The sequence below is a fragment of the Neolamprologus brichardi genome, chromosome 7 (genome assembly GCF_056152115.1).
Source record: "Neolamprologus brichardi isolate AB-2024 chromosome 7, ASM5615211v1, whole genome shotgun sequence".
NCBI lineage: Eukaryota > Metazoa > Chordata > Actinopteri > Cichliformes > Cichlidae > Neolamprologus > Neolamprologus brichardi.
The window spans coordinates 54949283-54960564 of NC_142110.1; the positions used below are offsets into that span (position 1 = coordinate 54949283).

An 11282-nucleotide genomic window follows, 5' to 3' on the forward strand; every position below is an offset into this window, starting at 1 on the left:
AGAAATGTTAGCTAACGCTTCAAATATAGTCTGGATTTTGTCCCAATTTGAGGAACTGACATAAACAATAATGTCACAATTACTAATCTGTGCCCAAACAAATTTGCTTTTTATGCAGTTAAATAAGTACAGTGTTCTGAAATGAATAGTTTAGGTTAAAAAAAGCTACTTCTAAGATTTAGTGGTGTTAAATCCACTTGCAAAACGGGCACATTTTAACATTTTTATGAATCAAATATCAAACACGCATTTTTGATATGAGATTTTCCACATACAGATTTTTAGTTTTTTAATGTGTATGAAAATATGTCCTTAAGTCCTAAAGCAATTAATATACCTTAAAATAATTTTTTTCTTCAATGTATATTAAGTAAGCAAACATATAAATGCAGTGGAATATGAATAAGCATAGAAAAAAAAATAAAATGCAAGAAGCAAAAATGTACTTGAACTTCATTAGATTTCACCACTTTTGGACAGGTTTTTAAAGGTTCCTTCACACATCTAATGAACATGTGATCGACTCACTCCACATATTCATCCATCATTCAGGGCTGATTTAACCCTCCTAATACAAGTCAATACATGCCGCTGTGGAGTCAGGAGGACTTGTGGAGGTATTGAGATGTGGATCGTCAGGACATCGACTTTGGATTCGGTCGGTTCACCCGAGGACTGACAGACAGGGTTCGGAAGTCATTGGGTAAGTGGTCTTCTCGCTCTTTACCTTGCATGCGACATTGACTTCTCTGTCTGGTTAATGGTTTTCTGTTGAGGCAGGTCGAGTGCAGTTTGTTTCCAGGCCGTGGAAATGTTGCGTGTCACAGTTTGTCATCAGTCATCACGGACGTGTTGATAAGTCCCGTCAGTTTGCCTGCATCTCTTCCAGTTGGCAGATAGGCTACTTGTTGGCAGATCGTTTTCCCCGCCCTTGTCTTACACTGAGTTACACCTCATATATCCACGTGGCAGGCTTAGATAATGTGTTTTGCCTTGTTCGTTTGACCATAAAAATGCTGACCTTTGTAACTGATGATTGGTGCATCCTTTTGGTTTTTCCCTTTTTCATACTGTTTTTCTGTGCTTGGACACAAAGACCTGCTGTTTGCACTAATCGCGTGCAAATGGAAACAACTTTTCTGACCTCATTACGGAGATAAGTCAAGTGATGAGGGCCGTGGGGATGCTTCAACAACAAGATGTCAAAGTGATAATGGATTTGTGTGTCTGAGGTCTGGAAAGTTCTGTATTAATAGTAATAATCTCGTTAAAACCAATTAAAAGGATATTAAGGTGAGTATGTGATCTTTCATCAACATGCAGCTACGCTCGCTAACCAAAATTTGCTCATATAGCATGTTTTTATATCAGAGAGAGACAACTGGAAAAGGCATGTATATGCTTTTTTTAGTTAACCGGCCATTCAGAGCACATTAGGGCTTTGATGTACACACTTTAACCTATTTATCCACATCACATCCAAGCCCATTTGAAATCACCACTTAACCAAGCATGAATAGCATGAATAGGGAGGAAGCCAGGAACCCATACGAGCACAACAGCCACTAGAGGGCAACCCCTGTGGTTGAGTAAAGACTTCCAGTCCTATGGAAAACACACGCATTATGTTATTCTGTTACTGGACACTAATTAGCAACTGAAATCCTTGCCCATTCTTCTTTGCAAAATAGCTCCAGCTCAGTCAGATGGACCCCAGACCTGAAAACTGCTGTTCACGAACGCTGTCCATCTAATCTGACTGAGCTGGAGCTGTTTTGCAAAGAAGAATGGGCAAAGATTTCAGTCTCTAGATGTGCAAAGCTGGTAGAGACATACCCTAAAAGACTGGCAGCTGTAACTGCAGCAAAAGGTGGTTCTACAAAGTATTGACTCAGGGGGCTGAATAATTACACACACCCCACTTTTCAGTTATTTATTTGTAAAAAATGTTTGGAATCATGTATGATTTTCGTTCCACTTCTCACGTGTACACCACTTTGTGTTGGTCTTTCACGTGGAATTCCAATAAAATTGATTCATGTTTGTGTAATGTGACAAAATGTGGGAAAGTTCAAGGGGGCCGAATACTTTTGCAAGCCACTGTATGTTCTTGGTTTGCTTCTTGTTAGCAAATGGCTTCCCTAAATTGGATCAGCCCACTCTCGTTGGTTAGAAAGACTGGTTACAGCAGTTAAAGAAACCATGGACATTTGAGCAAAGGTTAGCTGTAGTATCAGCCTCTGGACGAGCTTAGATAGAAACACCCACCCCGAAACAATGTCACTGGCATAAAATTTGCATACTGATGTGACACACACTGTTGGAAAGTATGGTATAGCGTGCCATCCAAGAGCTGTGACATAACACTGCTGTGACATACCACTGTGGAACTGACATTTGCCACCGTGCAGTGACTGACATGCTAGCAGCTTTTCAATCTTGAGGCTTTTTTTTAAGACCATTAATTTTACTGAAAACCACTTTAGTCTTTTTAAATTTAAATCAACTTTTCTGGCTTCCAGCAACATATGAGCCCTCCCACCCTCTCAGGCCTTTGCTGTCTCTTTCTATAACACATCTTTTAGGTGATGGAGGAAGTCTCTCTGTCACAATGTGCTCGCTATTCCTTCCAGGAGAGGATTGATGTGTCTCCCATCTCTGTGACTGACAGACTACATAAACAGCTAAATGTATTCCTCAGAGCTGTCTGGCAGAAACCTGCACCCCACCCTCCACCCCCCTCCTGCACAGGCAGAGGCTGTACTCACACTGATGTCCTGGGGGCCTGTGAGGGACGACGAGGCCGGGGGCTGGCACTGTTCTTAAACGCCTACACCAACCATGTAGATACACAGTGTGCAAGCTGCTATTCTGAGCGCTGCATATAATTTGGCGTTACGTCCTCATGGCATTAACTTGTAATCTTAATTAATTCATGAGCATTTGGACACATTTTGTAAGCATGTGTGATGTTTCCAGCGATATATCACACAGCAAGTGTGTAATCGCCGCTTTGTGATGCCCAGAAGGGAGAAAAAAGGGATGAAGCCAAATTATGAAATGCAGTTATACACCTAATTTTATTCTATATTAACTCATTTCCTGAGAGGAACAGAGTGAAACGAGGCACTTCTTACACTCATTTCTCCTCCATTTTTACACTTCTTCAATTTGTGTTTGCTCAAATGCTGTAGGTAAAGGAGCAGGACGCTGCTTCCATCTGCTGGTAACAGTTATGTACATTCGTCCGGAAAAGTAATGCAGGACTTCCACTGTAATGAGAACACAAGCGCTCGTGCAGTCATCTGAATTTGACTGTGATATTGTGACGTCTAAGCATGCAAATTCAGAGAGCATCTTCACCAAACTGCACGCTACAAATAGAGAAAAGAAATACACCGGAGATGTCTCCAGGGAATACTAATCACATTTTCCAATTCCAAACTACATAATGGGGGAATCCAGTTTACAGCTGGATATTGCACAATGAACCTGTTAATGTACATGTAGCTGGACTGTGGATTAGAATGGCCAGAAAACCAAGCCATGTTCACAAATGTCACCAGAAAAAGTTGGACAGGGTAGGTATGACAAAAAAAAATTCTTAAAAAAGAAAACTAATTTAATACTGGCTGTCTACACCTTGAAAGTTGTCCTTCTGTAACACTGCACTGCCTCCCAGCACAGAGGCTGTTATTAGATTAGGCTGGAAGTCCTGGTCTGACTCCTTGCATGTATGAATTTCCAGTAAAGGCTGGATCTTCTCCAGCGTGCACGATGGCGTGACAACAACCATGGACGGTATAAAAGATGGACTGCACTGTGACGTCACTAATTACTTAGTCAAGTTCTGACTCTTAGAATGACCATAATTGACTAAGTAAATTTGATGTTTATTAAACTTATCAGTAAAGCGCTTACTGAGGTCAGAACAGTCGGGTGTTTTCTACAAGACTGGAAGACTTTGTTCAACCGTAGGTGTTCCCCTCTAGTGGCTGGGAGGTGCCTTGCTTTGGCTTCAGTTTTCCAGACCTGCAAACTGCTGAAAGTCAGCTTGTTAAATGGCAGCAATTTATCCTTTTTGCTGACTGTCCTCCATCAAGCGCCTCACACAATTACAGCAGAACTGTGGTTTGACAGCTTTGTGCTTTGACCCTGAGGTACACCACTCTGTGAAAGGCCAGCATACTCCTGGTCCCTCTCCTGACCTTGTGTACCTTCTGGTTCGGTCTTTGCCTGAGAACCAGCTCTGATCATCAGATCACAAATGGCCTCTTTTAATGTATATGCTGATAATTAGTTTTCAAATGCTGGATTAAATGTTTCTATATATGATTCTGTTTTTACCTGTTCTTCTAAATTTGAGAATCACCAGTTTAATCACATGACTAAATGATGTGGCTGTGGCTCAGGAGGTGGAGTAGGTCCTCAACTAATTAGAAGGTTGATGGTTCAACCCTCTGCTGGTCCAGTCTGCATGCCAAATTATCCTTGGCAAGACACTAAACCTTGAGTAACTTCCAGTTCCTTCACTGGGGTGTCAATGTGAGATAGAAAGTGCTAAGGTGAAGGAAAAATGTACTTGTATGAATGAATCAGGCTTAAAGCTCCATATAAGAACCAGATCATCAATCATTTGATCATCTGGACATAAAGAAAAGGCCTAAGAATTCATTTCTGAGTTTCCCAAGATGAAAACACAGCAGAACACACAGGGCAGTAAATGCATCTTTGTTTTCCTGATTTTATTTTGCACACTTTTTACTGTACAATCAATCTCGGACTTTTTTCTTATCTTTACAAAGTAACAAAAAAAAACCAGAATCTGTTTCAAAAAATAAACTGTTGATTTTTAATATGTATTTTAAATATTTTTGCATAAAGGAATACACAATAAAATGAGAACTCCAGTACAGTCTAGCTTTCTACTGATCTATATTATACAGTGTAACACACTTGTTCCTTCACACGTTTCATAATACTATTATTAACACATGGAGATATATATATATATATATATATGTATATATATATGAGTGGGACACATGAGGAGACACATGTCATGCTGTGTTTAGACAACGACCTGTAGAATTTCGACAGTGTTTGTGAGTTTGTGTTGGGGACAGTCTGACTTATTACGGCCTCCTTTCTCTGCCGCGCTCATTTTGTCGCCGTGTTCGGGCTGGCCGCTCTGTTGGTGGCCAAATTCAAAGCTGATCCTGAGCTCTCCCACGTGACAGCGAGGGAGAACGTCTGGGATCCAGTCAATCACAAACGGGCAGGCCTCCTTCTGATCTGCTGCTCCTGCTCGAGAAACAGCAGCGTAAACATGGCTGTGCAGGCTGACTTCAGGTGTAAAAGAAGAAAAACTAAAGAAAAAAAGAAAAGATACTCACCAACTTTGAGGAAGGTGCGGAGCTCCATTGGTCGTATCGCCTGCGGCCGATCTGACTTGCATCCTTCTAGTGATTCCAACTCAGGCGGAGGCTCGGGGCAGCGAAAATGTGAGTACGAACCGTCTGCGTTTTTCACAAAACTCTGAGTGACCTCCAGCGGCAGCTGTTGGGCAAGACAAGAAGAAAGAGGTCTGAAGTTGTAAGAAGAGGTCTGGGGTCTGCCAAAAAAACACTAATGAAGATCTTTCATGAAAGAAATGCTGTGTGATTTTTTTTTTTTTTTTAATAGATGCGAGCGTTTACCTCAGGAGTGTCAAAGATGCGTTTGACCTGCATCAGATTGGTGATGTGCCAGGTGTACTTGGAGTAAGAGGTCTGAGGAAGTCCATCGTTTCTCACAAATGCTGACATTCACACAAATAAGACAGAGACACAGAGAGAGAGACGTATCGCATAAGTACAAATTTCTGGGCTTATTTAGCTGGAAGTACCCAGATTCACAGGAGATATTCACAGTTACTGCAAAGGGTTACAAGAGGAGTAACGAGGCGATGAAGGCAGACTTACAGCATTTCATTTTTTGAGTATTTTCTTTTCTCTTTAATGATTTGTAAGATGATAAAAATGACCTCCATTGGCTTGAAACTTAAAACCATTTGCAAGGCTTTTGCGTGGCTGCGTTACGATGGTTCATGAGTCACTAGTTTAATATCTGCCATTGTGCTGTAATTTGTAAGATTATCAAGTACTTTCTGGGTGATGAACCAGAACGTCGCTGACATAGTTTGCATCACAATTCACAGGTTACTGCCTGTAAAATGATCATTATGATCTTAAGCACAATTTGGGCAAAGACCCGTTACATGATAATTGTGTGCACCTAAATTCAGACATCACTCTGTTCTGAAGTAGCGAATCTTGTGACCTGTGAACACACGGACACCTCAACCTGGGATAAGCTCATTGGTTCTTTTCCAGGATGAGCTACACAACGCTAGACTCGCATCGCCTGGATGCTCAGCTGTGTGGTTCTGATTTCTGTCTTACTTAAAGCCTAATATGTTCCCACCTGTTGTGAAGTTAGGCAGTCTCCTCTTCTTGGATCCGAGCGACAGACGCTGCTGCAGAGCGTTGAAGAACTCCTGAGGAATGTGGTAGACCAGAGGCTCTGGCTTCCCTGATGGGGAAAAAAAAGAAACAGTTTTTTTCTGTGCGCAGTGAGAAATTTAAAGCCTGTCATGTTGCAGAAACATGTACTGTGATCAAGTTCCATACCATAGTACCATATCACCCCAGACTGCAAGCTTACTTGTGATTCGTAGGAGATTTAAAGGTAGAATGGGAGAGCCTCCCCCATTCTACTTCTTCTCTCTGTTAAAAGGAAGTTCTTCCTCCCTACTGTCGCCAAATGCTTGCTCATTAGGGAGTCATCTGATTGTTGGGGTTTTCTCTCTCACTGTAGGGTCTTTACCCAAAGTGCCTTTAATTGACTGTTGTTGGGACTTGGCGCTATATAACTAATAGTGAATTAAACTGCTGATGTAAACACAGTCAATGTAGAGAGTTTGTATGTTTTCACTGAATAAATTAAATAAAATGGGGGCCACTGAATGGCTACCCTGAGGTACCCCTGAGCAAGGTACCGTCCCTACACACTGCTCCCCGGGCGCTGGATTGGCTGCCCACTGCTTCAATAGAGTGAATGGGCGAAATGCAGAGAGTAATTTCCCTACGGGGATAAATAAAGTATACATTATTATTATTATTATTATTAAATTACATAAAAATTAATTAAATCGTTTAATTTTGTTTTACAGCTCTGCAATAAGCAACTAGAAACTGATATTTTCATCAAAAGCAGAATAATATTTGTGTTTTGTTACTACAACTGTGTGCTCCCCAGTTCATCAATTTAAAATGTGTTAACAGCGTGTTTGCGCTGCCCCCTGGTGGTTAAATACAGCAAGTACAGCATATTTAACAATTAAACGAGTGAACCCTTCCAAATAAAGGTTTTTTGCATCATTAATTTTTAATAATCTGTTATGTTGTTCATGTTGATAACTTGGAAATACATTTTTGTTGTAGTGATTTGCTTCTTACTGATTTATGGTTTCACTGGATGTAAAGTAACTAAAACATTTATGAATTATGACCAAAAATGTGACAGCTGCAACAGAAGAGCAACATGGAAGACCCTGCGCAATTATTGGTCAAAAAAGTGAAAGGAGGGTGAAAGTGTTTATTAAGTGTTGGCTAAAGTTTCATATAATGAGATACTATCTCTGCATCTGACCTGTATCTCATTGTATATCTGCATACTGACAATAAAGACATTCTATTCTACAAGCAAATGAATAAGAAGTCTCTGTGAGACAAAAACTCAGGCTCGTTTCTACTCGTGGCTCGGTATGATGTCAAACATGAGGATATTTTCTATGTAAAAGTCTCCATTGTACCACCGGAGACAGGTGACACTACTCTCAAAGACGCAAGATTTCATGGCTTAATTTGTTGAAAATACTTTCATTTGAATCGTTGTTTCAACTTTACCGTCACACTGGTAGTGCATGGCCAGGTGGATCCTCTCTGTGACACTCGCCAGCCACTGATGGAAGCCCATCATCACCGTATGCTCATCCACGGCCTGAGTGCTCCCTGAGACATACAAATATTTAGTCTTCAAATCAGATTAAAAAAGAATCCAGACATTTTCCTGAACTAAACATTAGAATATGCTACAACTGTTATAATATCTTCTGTGTTCTTTTTGAACAGTGGATCAGGGTAAGTGCTGCAAGATTAGATAGATGAAATGACAACCACAAAGAGAGACGTCTGAGGAGATGTAAGGTTCTTTAACAGACACACACAAGAGAGAGGGAAAGGCTCCAGTGGTGAGACAAGGCAAGGAGGTAGCACCTGGAGCCTTCGGCCCACCAGCACCAGGGGCTCTCCTGTGACCAGCTTTCCTTGGGCAAGAGGCCGACACTCCCTCCTTCCCCACCCCAGAGACAGAAGCCACTGAGAGGGCTTCACAGAGGCAGCAGGAAATGACAGAGAAAGATAAGACAGGAAGAGAAGTGAGGACAACAGCAGATTTAGAGCAACATCGATGAACACAATGATTTGTGCTCAGTTTTTCCAGAAAGAATTACGATCAAACCACCAGAGACAGATTCATCCAGGTGAAGCTTCTTGGCTCTGGGATGAGAGCCGACGGGTTCAGCCTGCTGCAGAGGTTTCTCACAGGGACTGATTGTTCTACCCAAAACTTTTTGCTGCAAGCCTGAAAGGAAAACCACAAGGAGAGGGACATGCTAAGACATGTGATTAAGCATGAAGGAACAGCTGGCTGAGCTGCATCTGTGGCCAAGAGTAAAGCCGTAAGCTGGTCTGTGGTGCTTTTTATACATCTAGATTGTTTTGGTGTTAGAAACCCAGTCTTGGAGATATCGGCTGTAGAGACGTCTGCTTTCTCTTGACTATGTTTAGGTTAAATGGCACTTGGGGAAAAAAAGCACAATGAAGAGCTTTTTCTTGTGATAGAGTGACACAACTATGCCATGCTCAAAGTCTGCCATTCTGATGCCCAGTTTGAATGTCATCAAGTCACCTTCGCTGAGTCACTGCCATATGATTGCCTGATCAGATAGTTTGTGTTATAGAGCAGTTGAACAGGTGTACTTCCGAACAACTGAAATATATGGATATTTCTTCAGTACTACAAGTCGAGCCTTCTGGTTTCATTGCATTCAAGAAAGGCAGACAGACCCACAGCTCAGGGCAACTCACACCAAAACGATCAGGATTGATTTAAAAAAAAAAAAAAAAAAAAAGCACTACAGGTCAGAGAAAAAATGTGTAACTCTGATTTTTGCCAAGTCTCTTAGTAAACATCATGTGCATTCAATTGCTGTTTTTTTAACAGTATTCCTCTGCAGCCCTACAAAATGACAGGTTATTATCACTAATGTATGTATGTATCTTTTTGCTTGTTGAGAAGTTTCATAAATAAAGAGACTGGATTCAGTACTCTTGTCTGACAACACTTGAGTACTAATGTAATCCCAGTCTGCTGCCAGGTTCTTTCGAAACTGGTTGAAATCAGCTGGGTTGCCGTACCGCTGGAGGCGTAGTTGAGGAAAGCTGAAAACTCTGAGGCCAGCTTCTCGTCGCTTGCAAATGCACACACGCAGGCAAAGAAGTGAAGGCAGGGCTGCAAAGTGAAAGAGCTGGGAGGCGGCTGAGAGCCGCCTGCTCCGTCCACGCCGGCTTTATTTCTTCTCGTGTTAACCTGGCAGGCACAGTGAAAAATGCTTCTCTCGCTCTTCAAAGCCTCTGATGACGGCCCCCCTGCGCCTACAGTCAGATGCAGCAGCCCCAGTGGATGGTGCGAGTCCGTGTGACACTTCACCACCAGCGTGTCTTTAGAAACGCGCTGCACCAGGGGCCCCGGAGACTCCGTGGCCAGCCGCCACAGCTCTTCTTTGACTTGATCTGAGGCCTTCAAACCCTCCAGGACTGAACTTTTGAACGTCAGTGGGGTGGCACGGCTGCGACACTCTATGGCTTGTTTGATGTGGACACAGAGGCTCTCGGAGGACTGTTTGGCTGCAGGTGACTCACCCTGATTCGATCTTTGACCCTGTTTGCAGGAAGGCAAAAAGCAGCGGCCCAGGTTGATGCGGGTGAGCAGGGTGGGGCCATCCCCAGTGGCAATCGCAGTATCCGTGGGAACGAGTTCCACAAAGCCACACTGTGTACCTGTGACTCCTCTTCCCCTGTGACATACCGAGAACACCTGCACACCTCCGCCTGAGCCACTGCCCAGGACTCCTTGTCCTTCCTGCTCTTTCCCACCTCTCACCTCACTGTCGATTATAACTTTAACCACCTCCACAGCACATTTCCTGCTGCTTCTGCCCGTGGATGAAGCATTCCGGAGGGACACCCCACAGGCCTTGTTCTTGCAGCTGAGCCCACGGGTGCCGTTGTAGACCCCACACTGAGGACACTTGCGAATACCCCGCAGGGTGGCCCTTCCCAGGTTGGAGAGGAAGGCAGGAGTTGCAGCTGAGGACTTTCTGCTGTCTCTCTGTTTTGCTGCCAGGTTGGCCTGACTGGTTAGAGTCTGTGGAGTGGGGGTTGACAGGACGCTTGAAAAGGAGCAAACTTCAGTTTCCATTGTTTTTAGGAGGACATGAAGGGATTCAAGCCTTAAAAAAATTTAAAAAGAGGGAAAATAAAATATACACGTGTATTAAGAATAAAGGGAGCTGTGACTAAATGTTACCAGTAAAACAGTCTATTTTTGATTTATAATAGTATGAAACTTTAATTGAAATAACACTCAGCCTTATTCATTCTACTATCGTTTCATTGCTTTTTTAAAGTGCTTTATCATATTTCTGTTTAACCGCTACAGCACCTCTCTATAAACAAACCTCCTATCTTACATATGGTCTTTACGTGTGTGAATGTCCAAACTACCTATAATCTGCCTCTTTTGGTCAAATCCAGCTCAACTCAAACCTCCAAAACCGTCTCGACCGTCGCCATTGCTCCTTACATCCCGACACCCGCATTGCGCCTGTAACGACACTCCCTATTGGCCGGAGACGATCACGTGGTGTAGAAAGGCGGGGACAGAGCGGTTGACTAGAGCTCAGGGCTCTGGGAGGGGACGGCCTTAGGAGCATTGGCTCATGGGGGCTGTAGTTATTTTGAACTGTCGGGTGGACGTCTGTGACGCTTGTGTTGATGAGGCTTTTTAAGTTGTTTTCTTGATCATGTTGGTTTTCACATGAAATTAAAGGGCGCCAAATATTTATTAAAGTCCACTTAAAAATATATAGCAAGTGTACGTTTTAACGTATATTTTAT

At 42.6% G+C, this 11282-nt stretch overlaps 1 protein-coding gene across 3 annotated transcripts; it reads right to left on the reverse strand.

The window, feature by feature from the left end:
* Positions 1–4758: 4758 nt before the first annotated feature.
* c7h2orf42 (chromosome 7 C2orf42 homolog) lies at positions 4759–10989 on the reverse strand. Of its 3 annotated transcripts, none has more exons than XM_035910301.2 (9): positions 10890–10989; positions 9522–10615; positions 8566–8685; positions 8319–8429; positions 7950–8054; positions 6466–6573; positions 5700–5800; positions 5397–5559; positions 4759–5307 (listed from the first exon to the last, which is right to left on the reverse strand). In XM_035910301.2, the coding sequence occupies exons 2-9, from the start codon at positions 10582–10584 to the stop codon at positions 5072–5074; spliced, it is 2007 nt and encodes a 668-aa protein (XP_035766194.1). In that variant the 5' UTR covers positions 10585–10615; positions 10890–10989; the 3' UTR covers positions 4759–5071. The 3 variants fall into 3 exon arrangements, with proteins under 3 accessions (XP_035766194.1, XP_035766195.1, XP_006796953.2); XM_006796890.3 differs by having other exon boundaries at positions 4760–5304; XM_035910302.2 differs by lacking the exon at positions 8319–8429.
* Positions 10990–11282: the final 293 nt, after the last annotated feature.

Excerpts from the sequence above, each read along its gene's own strand:
- c7h2orf42 (XM_035910301.2), bottom strand. The coding sequence starts at position 10,584 with ATGGAAACTGAAGTTTGCTCCTTTTCAAGCGTCCTGTCAACCCCCACT. Across the intron at positions 8,686-9,521 it reads CCTCAACTACGCCTCCAGCG|GCTTGCAGCAAAAAGTTTTG; the intron begins GTACGGCAACCC and ends TTTTCCTTTCAG. Across the intron at positions 5,801-6,465 it reads ACTGCCTAACTTCACAACAG|CATTTGTGAGAAACGATGGA; the intron begins GTGGGAACATAT and ends TGTGAATGTCAG.